The sequence below is a fragment of the Thamnophis elegans genome, chromosome 1 (genome assembly GCF_009769535.1).
Source record: "Thamnophis elegans isolate rThaEle1 chromosome 1, rThaEle1.pri, whole genome shotgun sequence".
NCBI classification, from domain to species: domain Eukaryota; kingdom Metazoa; phylum Chordata; class Lepidosauria; order Squamata; family Colubridae; genus Thamnophis; species Thamnophis elegans.
The window spans coordinates 67064410-67089440 of NC_045541.1; the positions used below are offsets into that span (position 1 = coordinate 67064410).

At 40.5% G+C, this 25031-nt stretch overlaps 1 protein-coding gene and 1 long non-coding RNA gene across 2 annotated transcripts in view; one reads left to right on the forward strand and one right to left on the reverse strand.

Annotated features, from left to right (window-relative positions):
- KDM2A (lysine demethylase 2A) overlaps positions 1–25031 on the reverse strand; it is an 80997-nt gene that overhangs the window by 14122 nt on the left and 41844 nt on the right. Inside the window, exons 6-13 of the mRNA XM_032218625.1 lie at positions 22543–22589; positions 22023–22201; positions 17851–17957; positions 17211–17304; positions 11938–12091; positions 11028–11143; positions 7937–8063; positions 7142–7539 (exon numbers count right to left, since the gene is read on the reverse strand). Of these exons, the coding sequence (XP_032074516.1) occupies positions 7142–7539; positions 7937–8063; positions 11028–11143; positions 11938–12091; positions 17211–17304; positions 17851–17957; positions 22023–22201; positions 22543–22589 (1222 nt within the window). The remainder of the gene's footprint in view (positions 1–7141; positions 7540–7936; positions 8064–11027; positions 11144–11937; positions 12092–17210; positions 17305–17850; positions 17958–22022; positions 22202–22542; positions 22590–25031) is intronic.
- Positions 1543–23968, forward strand: LOC116509482. The gene is made up of 3 exons (XR_004255511.1): positions 1543–1733; positions 13724–13805; positions 23256–23968. It is a non-coding gene; the product is annotated as an uncharacterized LOC116509482 (long non-coding RNA).

Consider the following 25031-nt stretch of genomic DNA (forward strand, 5'->3'; position numbering starts at 1 on the left):
ACCACTACCCAACATTTGTAATTTAAATAACAGAATTGCAGCCTTTTATGACCTTTTTATGATATTTTATTTTGGGTTTATTTTACGAAGTTACAATGCAGTTGACAAGAATGCTTTATAGAATCCCCTTTAAAAGCAAAGACAAACTTCAATATAGATCAAAAGGCCATTCAAAAGAGAAAAAAAAGGTCTGCTTGTTTTAACAAAGCTTAACTGGGTTTAATTTTTTTAACGGATTTTTAATCCACCCTGCTTTGCAGCTGTTTCCCCACCCTTCAAGGAAAAAAAAACCCGTGGGTGGAAGGAAGTGACTGTCGCGGCTAGCCCAGCAGAACGTGCAGTCTCCAAGCCCCGCCCTCTTCCTTACGGCACATATTTAAGAGGAAAGGTCGGCATTTGAGGGCATGAACACACATGCTGCTCAGGGCAAAAAGAAAAAAGGGGGACACACGCAAACTCCTTCAGTCAGAGGCACTTTAGGGGTAGCCGCAGAGGCGTGTAAGCTCCGAGGAGGACAACACCCAGTTCCACCAATTCCCACGGACCTTTAGAAAAAGCCCATTCGGGAGCAGGAAGAGAAAAGAGGGTAGAAAAAGACTGTATTAGCGGAACTACTCTCTACTTTCGAATAGCCAACAGATCGCAGGCAAACTTGTTTAGAAGTAAGAGTTAGAGGGTCTTGCTGCCTTCTAAAGCCAAGATAAACGGCCTTGCATTTCCCCTTCAATCAAACTTCCCCCTCCCCCCAATGCAGACAAGCACCGTGAAAGAAAATGCCGCCGGTAAAAACCCCGATCAAACGCTCTCCGCGGGAACGCCAGGATCCGCTCATTCAGCAGAAGTCCACTCCTCGATCCTGAACCCAGCCCCACAGTTCCGGATTTGCCTGACCTTGCGCGCTCCGTTCCACCGAAGCAGCCGAGAGTCTCGCAAGGAAGTTTCCTACTAGTCTCTTTGTTTTCTATTCTGCCCAGTTACCGCTTCGCTTTCGATCTTTTGCCCCCGAAGTGTACAAGTTTGTTCCCATCCAATCCTTCGTTCTCCCGGGGAGGATTTCGGTGAAACGGGGCCACTTTTACAACTCTTGTCAGCCCGAGCAGCTGCCTCGCCGGAGCATGCTCCTTCCAGAACCCTTCGGCGGAAGCTTCCTCTGCCTGCAAACAATGCTGCTGCGTCACCCACATGCAGTTCCCAGCAATGCTTTGCAACGGAAGATGGCAGGAGAGAAAGGAGGCCGAGCGAACGAGCGGAGAAGAACAGAACGGGAAGCCGTTCTGCTGCAGAGTCGGGAGGAGGGGAGAGGAGGGGGGGGCTAGACTAAGCGGTTGGCTGCTTGCTAATTGGTCGAAGCGGTCGCCTAAGCTGACGCCCTTCCCCCTCCCCCACCACTGCAATTGGAGAATCCAGGGCTAGCGGCCCCAAGGGCTGAGACTCTGGCAGACTTTAGAGAACAGAACAGGAAAGCTTGATTAACCCCTTCTCTGGGGTGGCTGCAGCTACGGCGCTTTTCTCTCCCCCCCCCGCCCTCCCTTGCATCACTCTTTTTGGTCACAAGCAAATTCCTCTCAAGAAGGGGACCTTTGAACAGTAACAATGTCTTTTTCTTTCTATTTTTCTTTTGAACCGCCTAGATTAGAACATGGAAAAAAAGGTCTCGAGATCCGTGAAACGGCCGAGAGGTACAGCTAGTTTCTTAACGCCCGTCAGCTACCCATCCGCTTTATATTCAAAATGTGAGTTTAAAAGACTGCACGGAAAGCTCGTTGTAAAAGTGAAACTTGTACCTGATGTTCGTCCCCCCCTACCCCCCTTGCTCATGAATCAAACGTTTTCGAAATTCAGCACAAACTTGCGATACAGAATATGAGAGACAAGTTTGTGCTGTGTGTGTACTAGCCAAACAGGTATTGCTGGATGCTACCCTTGTATTACTGGTTCCCTGAACTAGGCGTTTAATATGTTTGCTGGTATATTCAGAAGGCTAAAACGGATAAAAGTGATTTCACAAACATTAAAGATATGGATTTATAAAGCTGCTATATCACAAGCAATAAATCGTAAATGCCTATGTTGCAGGGACTAATGTTCAAAATATGCAACCGGCTATTGTAGTACAACAGATAGTTGGCGTATTTTACATACATTTTGATTTTGATTTGATTTTATTGACATTTGTAGGCCGCCCTTTTCCCTGAGGGGACTCAGGGCGGCTCACATAAAATCAGGGAGGGGGAAATGCAAACAATAACATAGACACATGTAATAAAAACAATAGGCAACATGCATTCATCATTCGGGAGGGGCAACTATCTCTGTCCCCAGGCCTGACGGGCTAGCCAGTTCTTCAAGGCTGTGCGGAAGGCCTGGACGGTGGTGAGGGTACGAATCTCCACGGGGAGTTCGTTCCAAAGGGTCGGGGCTACTACTGAGTAGGCCCTCCTCCTTGTGGTTGCCAGCCGACACTGGCTGGCCGATGGAATACGGAGGAGGCCCAATCTGTGTGATCTAATTGGTCGCAGGGAGGTAATTGGCAGAAGGCGGTCTCTCAAGTATCCAGATCCACTACCATGCAGGGCTTTATGGGTGACTAATAGCACCTTGAAGCGCATCCGGAAATCGACAGGTAGCCAGCGCAGCTCGCGGAGGATAGGTGTTATGTGGGTGAACCGCGGTGCACCCACAATCGCTCGCGCGGCCGCGTTCTGTACCAGCTGAAGACGCCGGATGCTCTTCAAGGGCAGCCCCATGTAGAGCACATTGCAGTATTCCAGCCTAGAGGTCACAAGGGCCCGAGTGACTGTTGTGAGTGCCTCCCGATTCAGGTAGGGTCGCAACTGGCGCACCAGGCGAACCTGGGCGAATGCCCCCCTAGCCACAGCCGTTAGGTGGTGGTCAAACGATAGCTGTGGATCTAGGAGGACTCCCAAGTTGCGAACCCTCTCTGAGGGGTATAGAATTTGACCCCCCAGCCTGAGAGATGGAATATTAGTGGAATCTTTGGGAGGGAAACACAGCAGCCACTCGGTCTTTTCTGGGTTGAGCACAAGCTTGTTAGCCCGCATCCAGTCCATAACAGCCTCCAGGCCTCGGTTCATCACGTCTGCCGCTTCATTGAGTTGGCACGGGGCGGACAGATACAGTTGAGTATCGTCCGTATATTGATGGTATCTGATCCCGTGCCTGCGGATGATCTCTCCCAGCGGTTTCATGTAGATGTTGAATAGTAGGGGGGATAAGACCGAGCCCTGAGGCACCCCATATGTTAGGGGCCTAGGGGACGATCTCTGTCCCCCCACTAACACCGACTGCGACCTGTCCGAGAGGTAGGAAGAGAACCACCGCAGTACGGTGCCTCCCACTCCCACCTCCCGCAGTCGTCGCAGAAGGATACCATGGTCGATGGTATCGAAAGCCGCTGAGAGGTCAAGGAGAACCAGGATGGAGGAAAATCCTCCATCTCTGGCTCTCCAAAGATCATCGGTCAATGCGACCAAAGCGGTTTCTGTGCTGTAACCGGGTCTGAAGCCTGACTGGAAGGGGTCAAGATAGTTTGCTTCCTCCAAGGACCGCTGGAGCTGAAAGGCCACCACCTTCTCAACAACCTTCCCGAGGAAGGGAAGGTTGGAGACTGGACGATAGTTATTAAGGACAGCTGGATCCAAAGATGGCTTCTTTAGGAGGGGTCTCACCACCGCCGCTTTCAGTGCAGCGGGGAAGTTCCCCTCCCGGAGAGAGGCGGTCACGACCGCCTGGATCCAGCCTCGTGTCACCTCACTGCTGCTGGTAACCAGCCATGAGGGACACGGGTCCAGTACACAAGTGGAGGCACTCACAGCCCTCATGGCCTTGTCCACATCCCCGGGGGTAACATCCTGAAACTCAACCCAGAGATGTTCCGTCTGATCCTCTTGTGCCTCGGCTGGAACTGCAGGGATGGAGTCCAAGTCCGACCGAAACCGAGCAATTTTGTCCGCTAAGAATTGGGCATAATCCTCAGCTCTGCCCTGCAAGGGTTCCCCCGCTTCCCTTTTATTTAATAGGGAGCGGGTTATCTTAAACAGGGCGGCTGGGCGGGACTCAGCGGACGCAACCAAGGTGGCTATATGGGATCTTTTCGCTGCCCTAAGTGCTCTGGTGTATTCCTTGGTGCAGGTGGTTACCATTGCTCGGTTGGATTCGGACTTATTGGACCTCCATCGGTGCTCTAGGCATCTCCTCCGGCGCTTCATCTCCCGGAGTTCCTCGGTGAACCAAGGGGGTCTCCAGGATCCGCCGCCTCGGAGGGGCCGTAGTGGCGCAATCTGGTCGAGGGCCTCTGATGCTGCCGAATGCCAAGCAGCAACCAAAGTCTCTACCGGATTGTGGGCGAAAGTATCAGGAATGACCCCAAGCTCCGTCTGGAACCTTAATGGTTCCATGAGTCGCCTGGGGCGGAACCACCTGGTCGGTTCCTCCTCCCTATACTACTAAAACATTAATGTTTTAGTTTGCATGTATATGAACTATTAACAGATGACTGCATTCAAACTTACTAAAATTTTAAACAGCCTTAAGCAGAATTGTGGCCATATCCCCTAACTTGCTGAATACAAGAGAGCAACCTACAGATGCTGTAAAATAAAATGCCTGCAGACTGTAATTCAAAATTTCCCCCTTTCAAATGTACACAGTTGTTTACAGGTATATTGGAACAAGCCACAGCATTTTAATTAACACGTAAAACATTGGGGGAATAATGTTTTAACATTTTCATAGCTTTATTTTTTTTACTATGAATTGTTTGTGGGTTCCACCAGCAACATTACCTGGAATTATACAACTAAGCAGTATTTCTAACTGAGCGCTCACTTTATTTTTATCAGACTACACAATGTAATTGGACACTACCATTTCTATGGAAACTTCTGAATTTGTCACCATTTTTCAGTAGAGAGATCAAATGACATGCAGTACCCATAAAACAACAACTGAACAAATGGCAGCTGTTATCTCTAGGAGACATAATGGCTTGCGGTTCTATATACACATACACGTGCACCCTTGTAATAACCCTCCAATAAGGAAACATTTTTCAGTCTTGCCTTTCAAGTTGAATGATGTGGCTTTGCTGACCACTTGGATTAAATAAATCCTTCCCCCCTTTAAATAACCACAAGAGGAAAAAAATCCAGAGAGAAGGAGCAAAAATACACAAATCAAGTTATTGTGCTTTGATGCATATAATACCCTAATGTGATTTGACTTGGTTTGACTTGTATTATCTGAATCCAGATATTGGTTGGCAAATTATGATTTATGGTTTAGTATATAAGGCAAATCCAGACAATTCAGCAAACTTTTCATAAGCAAGCTATAGTCTTAACAGATGGTGAATCCAGTCTTAAGAGGTTATCAGAAGTTAATGGAGCACTGGATACTCTACTATGTTCTGCTTTCTTAAAAAATTAATTGGCTTTCAGGCAAATGACAAATTACTAATTTGTAGTAATATTTCACAGTTTTATGTCCATATGATATTTGTGCTTATGTGCTGGCTGGCTGGGAGCATATATTTAGTATTATTGAATCTAACAATGGCAACTTTTAGCATAAATAAAAGTATTTTTTTTTTTTTACCAAGGATTCTGTTCCAACAAATCCTTCCAGAGATATACTCAAATTATTCAGGGACTATGAATGGCAAATACATGGAAGATACATAGTTGCCTTTCTATAGGAAGTATTTCATACTGATAAAATTTAGGAACTTCCTTGTGTCATTTCCATGAAACAATTTTGTAACAGTAAGTATCATATATGAAACACTATTGATACATGTTATAAAACTGGGCTGTCAAACTCCCAGCCCAGGGGCTGGATGCATCACGTGCTGCCCATGCCCGGTTTAAAGAAGGGGAAAAAAGTCCTAGTACGTCATGTGATGTTGCTGTGATGACGTGAGTTTGATATCCCTGTTATAAAATATTACCAAAATGTAAGTTGGTAACTGTGCCCATATTAGGGATGTGTAAAAATTTTTGAACCTTCTTTTGGGATGCAAATGAAATGGTATGCCTTGTTTCCCTAAAAACAAGACAAATCCCAAAGATAAGCCCTAGCGTGTTTTTTATGCCTGTGCCTAATATAAGCCTTATCCTCAAAATAAGTCCTACTTAAGAACATGCGGAGCTGGCCACCTACATTCTGTCTGGTTGTTTGTGGTGCCATGGCCACGAGGTGAGGTGGTGCAGCTGCACCATGTGTCCCACACTAGTTTACCTCTGCCCCCACAACCAGACCATCCACGTCCCAACACCTGCCTCGTGGTGGCAGCACTAGCAGCCATATGAGGCAGGAGCCTATGTGGCTACTGGCCCACTTCTGCTTGCTTATGGCCGCAACGGAGCAGGAGGCCAAGCGGTGCAGTGGCTGCAAGGTGAGGCAGGTTTCAGGGCATGGCTGCGGGGGCCCTAAAGTAAGCTGGTGAGGTGCGTGTGCAGTAACTCCACCCGCCTCACCTTGTGACCACGGCACCAGTGTGTTGCTTGGCCTCTTGCTCCGTTGAGGCCGCGAGCAAGCAGAAGTGGGCCGGCAACCATGCAGGGTCCTGCTGAATGGGGCTGTTGGTGCCCTGACTGTGAGGCAAAGCAAGTGTCAGGGCATGGGTAACTTGGCTGTGGGGGCCCTGAGATAACCCAGTGCAAGCACATGGGGCAGCTCCATCCCCACTGCCTCATGGTGGTAGCACAGATGTGCCATGCAGCCTCTTGCCCCTCTGCGAGCAAGCAGAAGTGGGTCTCCCGTACATGGAAGAAAAGATATCCCCAAAAAATAAGCCCTAGTGCTTATTTTAGGACCCAAATGAAAATAAGACGGTCTTATTTTTTGGGGAAACACGGATATTATTCCCAGACTGACAAATCTGCATTATTTCTAGTTAGTACTGCAGGGAAGGCAGAAACATTTTCAAAGACAAATTGAATAATGTCAGGAATTTTGATAAGTACAAAATAAAATAGCTATTTTGATTCCAGTGTTAAACAAGATTGCAGTAGTGCAGCACAGTTGGCTATATCATCCAGTCCTTATTAAATATTTCAATTGGTTATTACTGTTCCTTAACTTGACACAGCTATAGAAAAAGACAATATTTCCATCTTACCTTAACATCTGCAATAAGAGCATCCTCATCTTCTATGCCTGTGGGTACACACTTCTTGTGTAGAGGCAAAGATTCCAGCTTGTCTACAAGACAACGCATACCTTCAAGCTCAAACTGTGTTAGGTGCACCTTCTTGTCTTTAAGTGAACAATTGCTGTGAGAATCCCATGCTTGGCCATTTTGGGAACCTCGACTGGATTCAGAATCCATGGAGAGAGTTCTCTTAAGACTTGGCAAACTTCGACAGCCTCTACTTATTTCATCATAGTCTAGATTAGCACCATTAGCTACTGGGCTGGTAAGGATTGACCTTCTGGTGGTTGGACGACGTGATTCCTTTCCGCCCACAGCATCGTCTTCATCCACATTTCCTGACTCTGCATTGCACAGTTCCATATCTGCATACAAAGGAAGGAATAATCTTATCAGATTAAATGTTTTAGTTTTTTGAGAAAGCATTAAATAAATAAAGGTGAACCAGAGACGGGTTGCTGCTGGTTTGGCTGAACTGGTAGTAGCGGGGCGGGAGGCTCCACTCACCTGCCCGGATGCTTCTGCGCATGCACGTGAGGGAGCACACCCGAATCAGTAGTAAAAAAAATTAGCAACCCACCTCTGAGGTGAACATATAGCTAGGTTTAAGTCATACTATAATCTCTTAGATCACTTGGTGAATGGATATGTGACTCTTTTCTGGTAATGGCATTACCTTCAAGGGTTATCTGTTAAAATCAGAAGTGTGTGTGTGTGTAATATAAAAATCAGAAAAATGAAAGCTAAAATAGCAGCTCTTACCCATGTTAAGTGATTCCTTCTGAAAGTCCTTGGTCAAATGGGAACGGTTAGTGATGCAATAGACATAGCGTTCTAGTACATACCAGCACATTTCATAATAAAAGGGATAACGAAATTTAATTGGGACCTGTAAAGGGGCAAGATACAAGAAAACAACATTTTTTAGACAATTAGTTATGCAATTTTCTTAATAACCCCACTTTTTTCTCACTTAGCCCTATAGGGAAATCCAAATGCCCCAGTATGTAGAAAATTGCTGTCTTGTAGTACTCTCAATATTAATTCATTCATACTTTACAATTCAGTGTGGGGCCAGTGGCATTTTTTCCAGACTCTTAATTAAAATATAAACTTATTAAAATTAGCTTTCTTATTGAGGACTTCAAAAGAGTCTATATAATCTTTAAAAACGATCTAGGTCATCTTAACTTCGGTCCCAAATAAACTAGAGAATGCTATGAAGGATAGCTCAATGTGCATAAAAGTTAAACATTAAAGAGTGATGAAGATTTCTGATCTGAAGAGCAACCAGCGTATCAGAGGGAAAAAAAATCCAGCATGACTTTTATAAAGGAAAGGCCTTGCTTCATTAGCTTTTTAGAATTTATGCAATTACTGAGTCTGTCTACATGGAGACATCCTTCCTACAAATAACATTGGTCTTTCATGTTCACAGAAGGCCTTCGATCCAACAGTTTTGATAGAAGGTGAACTATTTTTTGTTACTTGCCCTTGTTATAATTTCACACTCTTCTGAAAGGCTTCTCAAACATCAAGAACAAATGAGATGGAAAGGGATTGTAAAACCTATCCCCTTTTCTGTGTCAAAGAAGATCTTATGGATAAAACTGCCCTCACCAGTAAAATTATCTAAACTTGTTAACTTGGTTGCGTTTAAACATAAAAGTTTTCTACAGACTTCAGAAATGGTATGCTAGTTTATAGACTGGTAACTTATTGAATAGATAACAGAATCAACTAAAACCTAGATTACTTAGCACAATAAAGCCTAAGCAGAAGCATCAATTCGAAGGATAATACAGCAGTGAAAAATAAGGGAGATAAAAAAAATCATGTGGGTATCAGAATTCAGTTAAACTGAAAGTAATTTCAGCTCTGTATTTCAGATCAGTACCAGGCACTGGATAATAATCAACAAAAGCTGATTATGATAATGCTTCATTTCTGACCTTTCAGGACTAGCTGATATGATAGAAACTGATTTTGGGATTACATGACATCTTGATTTAATCCAGTTAAGTGGATCATCTGTGCCCGACCATTATGGGCATTGTAATAAAAATTAGAAAAGTATTAAAAAATATTAGAAAAGAATGTAACTACCTAATGTACAGGTGAAACTCGAAAAATTAGAATATCGTGCAAAAGTTCATTTATTTCAGTAATGCAACTTAAAAGGTGAAACTAATAAATGAGATAGACTCATTACATGCAAAGCAAGATAGTTCAAGCCGTGATTTGTCATAATTGGGATGATTATGGCGTACAGCTCATGAAAGCCCCAAATCCACCATCTAAGAAAATTAGAATATTACATGCAATCAATAAAACAAGGATTGTACATAGAACAATATCAGACCTCTGAAAAGTATAAGCATGCATATGTACTCAGTACTTGGTTTGGGCCCCTTTTGCAGCAATTACTGCCTCAATGCGATGTGGCATGTAAGCTATCAGCCTGTGGCACTGCTGAAGTATTATGGAAGACCAGGATGCTTCAATAGTGGCCTTCAGCTCTTCTGCATTGTCCGGTCTCATGTCCCTCATCTTTCTCTTGGCAATGCCCCATAGATTCTCTATGGGGTTCAGGTCAGGCAAGTTTGCTGGCCAATTAAGCAAAGTAATCCCACAGTCATTGAACCAGGTTTTGGTGCTTTTGGCAGTGTGGGCAGCTGGAAAATGAAGTCAGCATCCTCATAAAGCTCGTCTGTGGAAGGAAGTATGAAGTGTTCCAAAATCTGGTATACGGCTGCGTTGACCCTGGTCTTAATAAAGCACAGTGGTCCAAAGTCCTGTTGCTGTGGTCCAAAGTCCTCTTTTCTGATGAGAGCAACTTTTGCATCTCATTTGGAAACCAAGGACCCAGAGTATGGAGGAAGAATGGAGAAGCCAATCAAGCACAGTAATCCCACGGTCATTGAACCAGGTTTTGGTGCTTTTGGCAAAAGTTGCTCTCATCAGAAAAGAGGACTTTGGACCACTGAGTAACAGGACTTTGGACCACTGTGCTTCATTAAGACCAGGGTCAATGCAGCTGTCTACCAGGAGATTTTGGAGCACTTCATGCTTCCTTCCGCAGACGAGCTTTATGGGGATGCTGACTTCATTTTCTAGCTGCCCACACCGCCAAAAGCACCAGAACCTGGTTCAATAACTGGGATTACTGTGCTTGATTGGCCAGCAAACTCGCCTGACCTGAACCCCATAGAGAATCTATGGGGCATTGCCAAGATGAGAGACATGAGACCGAACAATGCAGAAGAGCTGAAGGCCGCTATTGAAGCATCCTGGTCTTCCATAATACTTCAGCAGTACCACAGGCTGATAGCTTCCATGCCACGTCGCATTGAGGCAGTAATTGTTGCAAAAGGGGCCCAAACCAAGTATTGAGTACATATGCATGATTATACTTTTCAGGGGTCCGATATTGTTCTATGTACAATCCTTGTTTTATTGATTGCATGTAATATTCTAATTTTCTGAGATGGTGGATTTGGGGTTTTCATGAGCTGTACGCCATAATCATCCCAATTATGACAAATCATGGCTTGAACTATCTTGCTGCGCATATAATGAGTCTTATCTCATATATTAGTTTCACCTTTTAAGTTGCATTACTGATAAATGAACTTTTGCACGATATTCTAATTTTTCGAGTTTCACCTGTAGACATCTATACTGCTGCTTCTCTGATTAAGTCAGAGAAATAAGTCCTATCCCTTGAAATTTAAGGTTTACTGGTTTACCTAGTGCTTTTGTGATTGAAAAATTGAACTTTAATAGGGGTAGTAATATTCTATAATGAGTAATGTGTATACAATTTTGAAAAATGCTTCTGAAAACCTCTTACCCGTGTACGGTCTTCAATACTATAAATTCGTAACTGCATAGGGATATTGAAACTGTGTAGAAAGTTTCCTCCAAAAACTAGGGTATCCATAGGAGTATACACAGCATGGATCCAACCTAAGGACCAAAGCTCATATTTAGATAATCTGAGTCTCTATAGCTGAAAATCTTGTATTTTTAAAGTTGTGATTTACAATATGTTTACACTTCCAAGAATTGTATTTATTGAACCAAATCTTCTCAGAAAAAAAAGTATTCTTAATTCCAATTTATCCTAGTATTGCAGAAAGGTACAAGATCCAACCTGGCTTAAGCAACATATGTCATGCAATTTATAAAGATGCAATGACATTTTTCACTTGAAATTGGAGGAAGGGGAGTATTTTCTGGTTTCTTAGAATAAATGCCTATTGCCCTTCCCTCATTATTTTCTACAAGATTTGCCAACAATGCAGATTGCCCTGTTGACCTAAATGGGTAGATACTGTTTAGGTCAGAATCATTTTTAGACCTCTGAAGCAAAGGAGATAAAGGGCTTACGTTACCAGAGAGATATTACCAGAGACTTATGAGGCTATTTTAAACTTAATTTTATTTCCAACCTCTCAGAAAATCCAAAAAGATAAATGTCAAAGGTCATGCTGCCAAAAATTGGGGCTTCACTGAATTTTAGCAAAGTGAACCTGGAGACTGCTAAAGCAAAGAAGATGGGTTGTAGTTAAATCCAAAAATTGTCCGTTCAAGTTTAAGCATATCCCAGGCTTAATCAAAGCATAAGAAGTACTGTATTATTCTACTACTTCAACAGACATGTACTTTTTTAGCAATTAAAAATAAGATGCTGAGAATCTGCTGTTTAGAACTGTTTCTTAGTGGCTGTGTTTTATCTTTGCAACACTGTTTATATATACCTGAGGGAATGACAAAGGTATAGCCTTGCTTTAGTTCAATACGCTGACAATCTGATACCCTATCACCAAGGAAGATGTCTCCTTGTTTCCCTGATAGTAGCCAGTTTTCATATAATTCTAAATTCTGTGGAGTGGGTGGGATTAGCCAGAAGATCTGTAAGTAAAAAAAAAAAAAAAGAAAAATTAAAGAGGCGTCCTTCAGAAGAAACAACTATTAAATCCAGATTAGTATTCTAAATTATGCAACACCTTGCTGAAAATTGGTGACCTATATATTCCATCTATCAGCTTCCCAGCTAAAAATTATTTCACACTGTATGTATTTCTTCTGATAATATGCAACAGTAAATGGATCAAGTGCAGAGAAAAAGAAACACAAGACTCTACTGCATGTTTGAGAGTTTGCTAATTTGTGCTAATTGTGGTTGTTTAATGGATATTCAACTTTTAGGAGAAATCACCCATCTAAACTACAATAATGCTCAAGAATTAGAAATAAATACAGTAAAAAAAAAAAGGTAACTGAAACCACCTAGCATTTGTTCCAAGGTCTGAACTTTCTTACATGTTGCTTACCACATTCAACCAATCTGTCCATCTCTTTTTTTCAAGTACTCCCGCCCCCCCCCTCTCGCTGCATACTGGATTCTCAGGGTAGAGTTTTACTTTCCAGATAATTATTCTGAAATATTTTTATCAGCATTTCATCTGCAGCCATGTCCTGCCCTAGCTACCCCAGGACAGTAAACAAATATTTTAGTTTATAATCTTCTCTTTTACAACATATTACTAGATACCAATAATCACTACCAGAAGTTTGAATTATATGGAGATTGCAATTTGTATGATTGTTATATTACAAATAGTCCTCAATGTACGATCATAATTGGTACTACAACTTCCATTAAGTAAGGCAGTTGTTATGTGAACTGCATGAGTTGTGCTTGTTTTTACAACCTTTTTTTAAAATCACAGTTGTTAATTGAATCATTGCAGTTGTTAAATGATTCATGCAGTTGTTAAACAATCAGTGGCTCCCTCCACTGATTTTCTTGTCAGAAATAAAGGTTTTAAACAATGGTCACATGACTCCGGAATGCTGCAGCCATTGTAAATGCATGCCAATTAGCGAGCGCCTGAATTTTGATCATGTGACTGTGGGAATTCTGCAACAGTTGTAAGAACAAGGTCACTTTTTTTCAATACTGTTGCAATTTCAGATGTCACTAAATGAGTTGTCATAATTGAGAACTACTTGTATATTATATTTAATAACGAAAACAAACCATCACATTGCATATGCAATGCAGAGCCAATAGCTCTTAAAGATCCAATGTAGCAAAAAGATATTCTAAATCCTGCAGAGCAAACTAACTGCTTTTTGGGAGAAAAAAATAAAAATACTAGAGTAGATTAATCTTTGTGTTCTCCATTTTGTAATGGAGTTGCATATATTATTTATTTCAGTTTTAGACTGGCATAGAAAACTAGCCATTTGGATTTTACTCGTTTATATATACTGTAGAGTTCAGTGAAGTATTGAAGAATCCTTATAAATCCCCAAATTTCTACAATTAATGCAACTAATCCAGTTAATTTAAATGGGGGGATCATTTAGTGTACTTTCTCCTCATTCAGCAACTGTGTTCCATTCTAATAACTTGGTTATTAAGTAAAATAATTGCTAAGTGAATACATGATTGAAAGAGATAGAGAGAGGTTATGAAGATCACTGATTCCTTCTTTCCTAGTGTCCTGTGCCAGATCTATTTTGCTTCCCTTACAGGTTGGAGAGATTGCTTAAATAAGTTTTCTTCCTGGGCTGCTTTTCTCCACACAGCAGTGTTTCCCTAAAAACTGCAAACAAGGTAAAAAGCTCAATTCTGTAACCTTAATTAGTTAATTAGCACTCTTAGCTGCCTGAAACTAACATGATTTTAACCAATTTCACTCTGAAGGCTTCTATTGTCAGGCCCAAATGCATGGATTGGTTGGAATATGAATTTTTAATCACCATTTATTATTGTTTTTAATACAATTTTTTTATTTTCTATTTTCAAAACAGACACAACACAAATACATACTGTAGAAAGTGTATCAGTTGGTTACAAAAGACTTTCGTGCAACTCTTCCACAGTCATCAACCATAATTCATATTAACTCAAGTATTTTAACTCAGATATATTTATACATATTACCATCATCATACCTCCATTTTCATTTGACTATAATTGTTTAAACGTTCTTCATCATAAAATATATCAAGATTTAAAACATAACCACATATTGGCATTTCATTTGCTATTTCTAATATCCTCCAATAACACTGAATCCTTATGGCCTATTCTAGCTAAACATCCATAATATTTAGTAACAAAAAATTCTAATCCTCCTTTCCAAATCCCTGTTTACAATTTACATCTACTTTCCTTATGTTGTACCCATGTATATAGATACATTGTTATCATTATCCCTCCTTTATTTGACTCTGTCCTTTATCATAACATTTCCCCCCCTAATAAACAAAACTTAACTAAATTTAACTTAGTTCTTTTTTTATTAACCTTTATATATAACCAAGAAAAAAATTCTAATCTTCCTTTCATAGGTACCATTCAATATTCATATCCAATTATTACTTATCATAGCAATACACATGTATACATTATCATCATTATCAATTATTTATTTAACTATATCTATTGTCACTAAATTTCACTAAGCTTAACTAGTTTTAGATTATACCCTTTCATCTATAATCTGTATAAAACCTGTATCTTTCCAGTAGCAAAACAATCTCATGTCTTCTGCCATTTGTGGTATCAGTCTTCTAATCATCTCCTTAATCAAATTTGTATGGACTCCTCTTTGCAACTCATTGCTTATTAAGTCTCTCATGTAGTTTCGATGCCCTTCTTCTGTTTCCTTAATCAGCTTATCTTTAATTGTCAGTGGTGTTTTCAACGATGTTGCTAACAAAATTTCTCTCTTTAAATCCATAAATTCTTTTATTTTTTCTTCTTCTGTATCTTGCCATCTGGGGTAGAGTTCCCCTCCATTTAATTCCTCTTTCCGTATTCCACTCTTTCCATTTCCAGACACAAGCCAATCACCATAAATATCAGCAGATTTAATTTCTTTATAGTCATTTTTCTCTTCGGCTTTTAGGACTCTAACCTCCACTTTTTCCACTTGATAAACATCTCCAACTACTTCATCATATTTTACTGTTAGATGCTCTAGATTTTCCAACTTCTCCATCTTCTCAAATGTGTTTGATAATTTCTGAATTTCTAACAATATCTTTTGCAAACAAAGTTTCTTTCTGCTGTTGAGGTTGTGCCATTATCTCAAGCTGACAAACACTGCTGCTTTGGCTTGGAAGGTTTTTACAAGATTAAGCATAAATTCACAATAAGGTCTTATTTTCACTTTTCTCTGGTTAAAGATATACTTCTAAGGAACATCTGTATGCTTTTCTTCTTGTCACTCTCTATAGACAAAAGAGTGAAACCTTGAAATCCAAGCCAGAATAATCAGTGAGGAAAGTAAAAGTGTTTTGTTTCCAATACACAAACTTCCAGCCTCTGAGTAGCAGTGTCCTCTTTCCCTCTATTGTTACAATTTTCTTTGTTGCTTTTTGTATCTTTTTTTATTCCAAGTTAAAAAAAAAGTCAAATTCTTGAATGAAATAGAGGGGAAAAGGGGAAAAACACACACAGTAATGAAGAAGGAGAATTTTAGTCCATAAATTGCAAAAAATAATGAAAAAAGAAGAAGAAAACTTAATCCCTTTGGTTTAAAAGGCTTGCATAAATTCCATCCATGAAAATAACATCCTTTTAAAAAGTAAGATAACCCCGTCCAAAACTATTCAAAGCTTAATTTTGCCACTTATTTCTTCTGTTCTCAAATTTAAATTAATAAGTTTTTTATAGGTAGTCTCTTTTAAAACGGTAAAAATTCCTCACCAGCTGGAAACACTTTCTCTTTTCGTATCCTTCCATTTTGGAGCCGCCCCGACTTCATCAGCCTAATGGCTGGATTTTTTGTCGCCAGCTTGAAGAACTTCTCTTGGATCGATCAGGGACTTTGCAATGTCCCTGAGATCAGCAAGACATATTCTTCCTGTTCACCATCTCTGCAGGACGGTTTAGGTCCAATTGGACCACCCAACGGCAAAAGTATCAGCTGCGGTCTCGGAGCATCGAGACCGCATGTCCATATCGTTGCAACGTTGGCTCCTCCTCCCCACCATTTATTATTGTAGTCCTGAATGGTCACTAATTGAGGTAGTCACTAAATGAATAATCTAAATGAGATTATTACTCTAAATGAATAATCTGTACAATTAACAAAGCAAATGATTTAAAACAAGACAATGAAAGGAAAGTTTTGCAGTAGGATAAAACAGGTATCTCAATTTTTTTACTTTTCTTAAAAATAGAATATTAAATGATTGAAGAACTTGGCATATAAAAGTCCTCAAATGAGACTAAACCCCCCCAAAAATTTCTGCTTTTTTAATAAGACTAGGTAAAAATTATAGTAACGTCTCTGTCCCAAATGGGTAATAAAATAATGCTGCAGTTAATAGCATGAGCAGATGTGTAAAGTGTTATTTTTCTGATTTTGAACATTTATACCTGAAAGCAAATTCTTTAGAAAAAATGGTAACTATTTAAAAAGAATTAAGTAGATTCACTGGCTTTGTAGATCAGGGGCATCAAACTTGCGACCTGTGGGCCGGATGTGTCATGTGCTGGCCATGCCCATGCCTGGTTTAACGAAGGGGGGGGGAACTGCAATATATCACGTGAGGAAGTGTGTTTGACACCCCTGTTGTAGATTGGTCTTTTCAATCTACTTAAAAAAAAAAAACAATTTACTCCATATATCCTATTTTTAATATAAATTATTACAATCAGCTGGCTTAGGCATATAATTAATAAAACACATTTATTTCATTAACTATTCATCATTGTTAAAATTAGTTCTCATGTGCTATTAAATACATACTGTATAATATAAAATATATATAATAGTTACATAGTGTAAGTTAATAGTGACACTGAGGAATCCTGTTAAAACAGCCCAATAAGTTTGATTCTAGAGTGAGGTATCCAAATGTGTTGCAAGTGACTCCTCAAGTGAAATGAATATCTGCAGGTAGCTCTCATTTAGTAACTGCTGCACACAGTGACCATTTGCAGTTGCAACCACTTTACTCAAAACTTCGCACAAAAAGTATGTTGTTGGAAATGCCACGGTACCTTCCCCCCTCTGTGGATGTGATACCATACTGATGTGCCACCAAAATCTACATGGAAATCTGTGTAGCATCCTTTAACACTCATCAGGCAATATCTGAAATAAAACCAGAAATGATGAAAACATAAACTTCATTGAATAAATTGTAACACTCTGTAGATGGAATAAATGCTTAATGTTAGTATTTAGTATGCCACAATGTAGTATGCCACATTGAATAATAATATTAATTACCAGAATCTATATATTAAGAATACTCTCTACTGTTGAAAGAAAAGGGGACAATGAGATTAGTACCTGATTGTTTTGTTTGTATCAGAAAGCCAGTAATAGGAATCTATTCTTATTACTAAGTAGGAAGTTCTTCCTGCCGTAATTTCTGCTGTTTAAAACAAATCTATTTTGCCATTCGACATTACAATGTTAATAGATGTTATCCATCCAATTAGCATTGTTGGAGGACTTAGGTAGGAATGATGTTAGCCTGTCTAGCCCAGACTGCTGACCTTTGACAATCAATACAAACAATACAGACCTTTGACGATACAATACAAACATAGAAGGACAGGTAGCAGTATAGAAACATCTTTCTTAAAACTCACATCGATGAAAAGAAAGATCTATATACAAAGTTTTACTTACTTTTGCACTTTTGGATACTGCATATCCAAAATAGCATTTGTTGATTCTGTCTGGCTTTCCTTCAGATGCCTTGGCCACATATTGTCAACCCAATCAATTAAATCCACCTGGAAATATGTATTAAATTAAGATTTATATTTGTCATAAACAAATGTTCAATATCTTTTTGCCAAATAACCCAATTCCAAAACTTTAAATAGTTATCAAAGATTATACCTTGAGGTTCCAAATACAGGATATTTCACTAAGTATCAGTTAGTGAGGCTCTACTCATTTACTCACTCTTTCAACTAATGATCTAGTATTATTACACTGATATATTCTGTATTCATGAAAATTATCTATGAAATAATATATACAATAATATCTTAGAAATTAAACACACAAATAGCAGAATCACAACGAATGTCACAAAACAGAACTGGTTAGTCAGGAATAAATATCTCCCACCTATACCGATGAAATATTACCCCCCTCCCCCCCTCAAAAAAGATAATCACTTTACAAGTAGTCCTTACCTAAAGAACCTAATTAGAATTGTAATTTCTGTTGCTAAGTGATGTTTCCCATAATACATTCATTATGGGAAACATCACGTAACTGCACTGCTTAGTGTTGCAGTTTCGGTAGTCCCATAGCGGTCATTAGTCCAGAACTGCAGTGTCACTAAAAGATTTCACACTTTTCTTCACTGTAGCACTCAACTCTGCTTTACTCTTTCCACCTATCTCCCCCCACATTTTTGCCCTTTTACCCATCCTGCACTCTGCCACCCCTGCTGCCTTGCACTTCCCTATCCCTGCCACTCCAATGGCAAAAGTTAGCTTGGGTTGGCAGGGATGCAGGATGAAGCTTTGGGGGTGAGTGGGATGGCAGAGTGCAGTCTCTTCACATCCCAGCATAGGTCAGTTCCTCTTTATGGGAGTGTTGTCAATATAAAAGACTGTTGAATCATGAGGCAAATTCTTTGGCTGGATTTACTCCAGTTTTAATTGGCTCTCTTGTAAACATACAGTAAGGCCTTAATGACCAGTCATGAGATGACCATAGGGCCTTTATTTGGGGTAACTGAGTCATTGTCTAAAGAAGAGTCAAGTGAGAGTCTTGTTGGAGGGTGGGGGGGGGAGTAATCTTGGTTTGGCTTTCTCCCTCTTTATAATCTTATATTATGCCAGTCTCTAATCCAACAATAACCATCTCTTGTGAGGGCCATTTAAAGTATTTAAATAATAACAACAGCCTTTCTACTCATGTTTGTAATCATACATCCGTCCTTCTGCAGTAAGTACTCTCAGCTTTACTGACTGGCTGCCTGTATTGCAGTTGGGAGAAGTGAAATGAGTTTTGTGAGATAAGATACTTGGAGTTCCACCATTAGTTTACATTTTTTGTTACTGGTGTGCTGCAGTAAGCTTAGCTTGTCATGGTCAAATGACAGCTGATACTGATGCTGTGTGCTTCAATTTAAAAAACCCTACCCAATATTTATGGAATAAAATTTAAAATTATCATTTGGAGCTCACATGCGTGTAGTCCATACATCACCATCTCACTGGAAGTCAAATGGATTTAAATATACTTTAGTACCGTATTTTCACGACTATAAGCCGCACTGAAAATCCTAAAATTTGATCCAAAACCGGCAGTGCGGCTTATAACCCGGTGCGCTTTATATGTGGAAAAAGATCTCCCAGCTGCTTTCGGGGCTTCCTGGAGCGCCAAGAACCTTCGCGCTGTTTTCCGCTCCTCGCGACTGCAATAGATGTCCAGAAGCGGCTTTTGGGGCTAATGGGGATTGGATTTCCAGCTCGATAGCCCCTGCCGCTTCTGGACGTCTATTGCAGTTGTGAGGAGCCGAGGAGAGTGCGGAGAACAGCGCGAAGGTTCTTGGCGCTCCAGGAAGCCCCGAAAGCAGCTGGGAGAGGCGCACGGCTTGGTTTCTCCTCCCTGGACGTCGCAGCAGCAGCCCCAAGCGCACCGATCTCTGTGTTTTTCGCATCGGGGCATGCTCTTGCAGCACACCCCGATGCGAAAAACACAGAGATTGGTGCGCTTGGGGTTGCTACTGCGACATCCAGGGAGGAGAAACCAAACCGCGCGCCTCCCCCAGCTGCTTTCGGGGCTTCCTGGAGTGCCAAGAACCTTCGCGCTGTTCTCCGCTCCTCACGACTGCAATAGATGTCCAGAAGCGGCTTTTGGGGCTAATGGGGATTGGATTTCCAGCTCGATAGCCCCTGCCGCTTCTGGACGTCTATTGCAGTTGTGAGGAGCCGAGGAGAGTGCGGAGAACAGCGCGAAGGTTCTTGGCGCTCCAGGAAGCCCCGAATGCAGCTGGGAGAGGCGCACGGCTTGGTTTCTCCTCCCTGGACGTCGCAGCAGCAGCCCCAAGCGCACTGATCTCTGTGTTTTTCGCATCGGGGCATGCTCTTGCAGCACACCCCGATGCGAAAAACACAGAGATTGGTGCGCTTGGGGCTGCTACTGCGACATCCAGGGAGGAGAAACCAAACCGCGCGCCTCCCCCAGCTGCTTTCGGGGCTTCCTGGAGTGCCAAGAACCTTCGCGCTGTTCTCCGCTCCTCACGACTGCAATAGATGTCCAGAAGTGGCTTTTGGGGCTAATGGGGATTGGATTTCCAGCTCGATAGCCCCTGCCGCTTCTGGACGTCTATTGCAGTTGTGAGGAGCCGAGGAGAGTGCGGAGAACAGCTCCAAGATTCCATATATCATACTATCGCCTACCCTATAAAATCAACAAACGCTAAGACATAAAACACATTAAAAATCCCAGAAATATGCAGTAAAATTAAAACATACTAATAATACAAAGAATAATTGCTAAGAGATTATACAGGGGAACCACGATTTTTACCAGTTTTTTCCCAAAAGCCAAATGGAATAGAAAGCCTTAACTAATTTCTTAAATGACAGAAAGGAGGAGGTCATGCTAACTGTGTGTGGGGGGGGGGAGGGGGGGAGGGAGTTGATAGGATCATGCAACCATGTACAAGTCTCCTCTTCATATTTTTGTTCCCCAAACTCAAGCTTAAATTGAGACTGAACCCAAAACAGATGCAGCCAGACAGAAACACTTCCCATCCCACTTCCATTATGCATTTATTCACTCACAACTTTACTCACAAGCATCTCTGCCAGCGTATTCCCACTGCCTGCAATAACTGAGCCACACCCTGTTCTTTTCAAGGGTGTCTTAACATCCAGAGGCAGCCATATCCCACCCAGGCTCTTGGCTTACAAAAGTAAATGCTACAACAAAGGGAAGTGATGTGCAGGAAAACAGGGGATAAGATAACGACAAGCCAATAGGGAAGCTGAAGCAGACAGGGAAGCTGGAGATTGGCAGCTCTTCCAGACAGTCAATTGCCAGGACTACAAGCTAAGGTCAGCCATGTATCCTAGCAGGATTCCTGCCTGGATCCTGGAGCTTTCCTGGGAGTCTGATAGCAACCACACCAAGGCAGCATTTATTCCAATTAACGTAAGAACTTTTGGAAGAAGGCAAAGGTTGTATGTCAATTTAAAGACTTTGGGGCTTTTATTTTAACTAAGTATTAAAGGACTGAGTATTAAATACATACTTACATGGTAATATGTTACATGGAAACATCAGCTTATAAAATCGTTAAGAGTGGGGAACAATTGCGTATTGTTGGGAAAGGTGTGTGCTGCAATAAAGCACTGTATACAGATCTGTTCTGCTGTGGTGTGTCCAGAGTTTAGATAGCAAAGAACCCTCACCTAGGGGTAACCCTCCATTCTTGAGTCCAAGATTTCCAGCAATCTGGAAATTCAGGATCATGGGTAGGACACTATGATCACAAATAGAGAGAGAAAAGCACATTATCCCTCTCCCTTCCCTTACAATGACAACCTTGATAGTTCTTATCAGCATTTCTCTCTTTTTATTGCTACTGTAATTTAAGTACAAAATTAAAAATGCATGTATGCTGGATAATGAAGCTTTGGCAATAACAATATCAATTGATATTATTGCTTTTGGCAGTTCAGTATAAGTTATTCGGATATTATCTGAATCCATGACTGAAACCATGACCCAAGTTAATACTATGGACTCCTTAATTTATTTAAATGGCCTTCAAAATAAAATTAAAAAATGATACCGTCAAGGGAAAGAAGAAACACCAAACTAACCGTATTTGGCCTTTGCACCAGGTTCTCAAGCCGGGTATGGCTGAATTCTAAGCTGATAACATTGTATAACTTCTCTCGGTCTTCCTCCGGTGTTTCATAGTAGCGTGCCCACTGAGCCATGGTCATCTCAATATCCCTTTGTGTGTTTACATCCATGACATCCACCATCCTACGACTCCCTATCGGTTGATAAGATAAATAGATAATTAATTAATTTCCGGTAATAACATCCAGCCCAAGAAAGGCAGGATAACACATAAAATATGGTTTTTAAAAAGTTGAGGGGGGGGGGGGGAGAGGATAAAGGTCATATAAAGGACAAGGTATAGAATAATTATCCAAGGCCTTCTGATTAGGGGTGATTAATCTTTAAAACAAACATTTTTCATTTTGTTCCCTTCAAGACCAGAGACTACTTTACAATTTAAAAGTTCTGCTAAAATTAAATTCTACATGTAAATTACATACCAACTTTTATCTTGACATGCCTGTTTAATTCAGAAGAAAAATGCATAATTACCTACATAGAGCCGTACATCACTCACACTAAAGTCTGGTTCTGGCATCCTGAAACAGAAAAAAATGTGCAGCAGTCACACTGTCAGTATTCCCTCTGCACAGTTAATGCTGTGGTCTTTTATCTATCTCTCTTACAAGTCTGCTTCAAAACTATCCATCATGTAAAACTAGAGATATAACCAAGCCAATTTCTTACTTTTCTTTAAAGCCTCCAATACAATTTACTATTTTATTTCTCTGAACAAACTGTTTGAGTAAAGATGCACTTGAACTTTGGATAAGTGGTTCCATACTTCGCTGCAGTAGTTCCTGCTGAATTTTGAACAATTCTGTAATATTTATATTACTAAGTCCTGTAAATTTTCACATTATCTTATTTATTGATTGAGCACTGACAACATGAAACCTCTGTTTTATGTCACTTAGATATGTGAAATGAGATGCTCTTCATATCAAGTGAAGTACTGAAATTTTTTAACATTCAGACAAGATTCACAGGTGGTTCTTTTGTCAGGAAGGGGAATTCAGCTATTCAGGACCTGAATGCACATCCTGTTAAAATGTATACCCAGTCTTCGCCCAATATGCATCTCATAGGACAGATTCAGCATGTATCTAATCTCCCTGTTGCCACTGAATTTTACCTCTACTTCTTAGCTTTGCTCTTCTAACTGTGTTATAAGAAAGTGAAACCTTTTTTTCTTTGTCTACTAGGGAAGAAAATCTCTTTGTAAGGCAAGTGCATGAATACAGAAAAAGTATTTCGAGTATTTAACTGAGCAACTGAAAGAGAAAAAAAATGGATTGAGGAACCATTTGAGAATATGTTGCTGTTTCCTAAAGAGGAACAAAAAATATAACCTCTGGGATGATGATGAATGAAGCAGAGAGAAAGATTTCCTGTTCATTTTTAATTTTGGCCAGTTTTGGATTTGCTCTAACTGCGCCCACTGTGTACCTTCCAATAATTTTACTCTAGTGGACTGCAATATGAACCATGAAATGTTGTCCACTCTTCACTTAGAAAACCATTTTAGCTCCTAAAAATCAGATTTCTTGTTTGATATTGTTACTCTCAACAGATAAACTCAATAGATCAACAGATAGAGCATCTCTTGTTGGTTTTTCTTATTTAGACAGAGACAGTATGGCTTCAGTACCCATTTATAGCTATCCTCCAAATTAGCTTACTGGAATCCATTACATGTGGCAGCCTCTGATGACTGTCTGCCCACTTCAGTTAGTTCGGAATACAGCTAGTTAGCTTTTTGGTATACAATAATCAGTACCCTTCACAAGTAGGACAACATTCTCACTCATTATCAGTCTATTTGTAATAGACATAGCTGTATGTATAATCTTTTATAAGATGGTAATGCAGTGATTAGAATGCAGTATTACAGGCTAATTCTGCCAACTGCCTGAAGTTTGATTCTCACCGGCTCAAGGTTAATTCAGCCTTCCATCCTTCCAAGGTGGGTAAAATGAGGACCCAGATTGTTGGGGGCAATATGCTGACTCTGTAAACAGCTGAGAGAGGGCTGTAAAACACTGTGAAGAAGTATAGAGCTAAGAGCTAGTGCTATTTTATAGTCCAATGTGACTGAAGCCCCAATACCCAAAGGAGTTATTAGTACCATCTTGTAAAATCTAGTACCATCTTGTAAAATCATTATATGTTACTTTCTGGATACTTTTACAAGCAAAATGGATGGTGTCTGGAAAGAAGAATTCTCATATATGGAATTCTAACTGTAGAATTCTTTTCTTAGGGAGGATGACATGATGCTACTCTGTTCTTTAAATACTAGGTGTGTATTTAAAAACATCCCAGGCTTTTAATTTGCAAAACAATCATTGCTGCGGCTCTCATTGTTTAGTTTTTATTTTCTTCAGTATTGCATTATTTAACTCTTTGCAGTTATCCAGCTTCAAAATGTTAGACTGAAGGATGCTGTTTTAAAAGTAATACAGTGTACTTTAGGAAAATCTTATGGAAGCCTTGGGGTTAAAGGTAACTTACTTTGTTCTGTTTACAGACAAGAAGTTGGAGAGGCTAGGTGGGGAGCAATATTACAGGTTGCAATTTGGCCAATGCAGGAAACAGAGGATAGGCTGCTGTCTGGCCTTCCTTCTTTTCAGATTGCAGTCTGACTAAGGCAGACAAGTTGACCTGAGCCTTCCAACCCAAAGATCCTACTCTTTAATGCCAGATCATTTATTGGTAAACTTTGTTATCCGGATTTAATTATGGATGAAAGTACTGGTCTGAGATATAACATGAAGAACTGTGAGTGGAGACCTCTATCTTCTAGTGCTGTTCAATAATATACTAGGCTAGGATTAAACGTGGGGTGGTTGTGATTTATAAGAACTCTTTCTAATTATCTAGATATTCCCTTTGTCAGCTAATTTTGAGGGGATATAGATGGCCAGGATAGTATAGAGATGCTAACTGTATACTTTACATCCCACTATCTAAAAATCCTA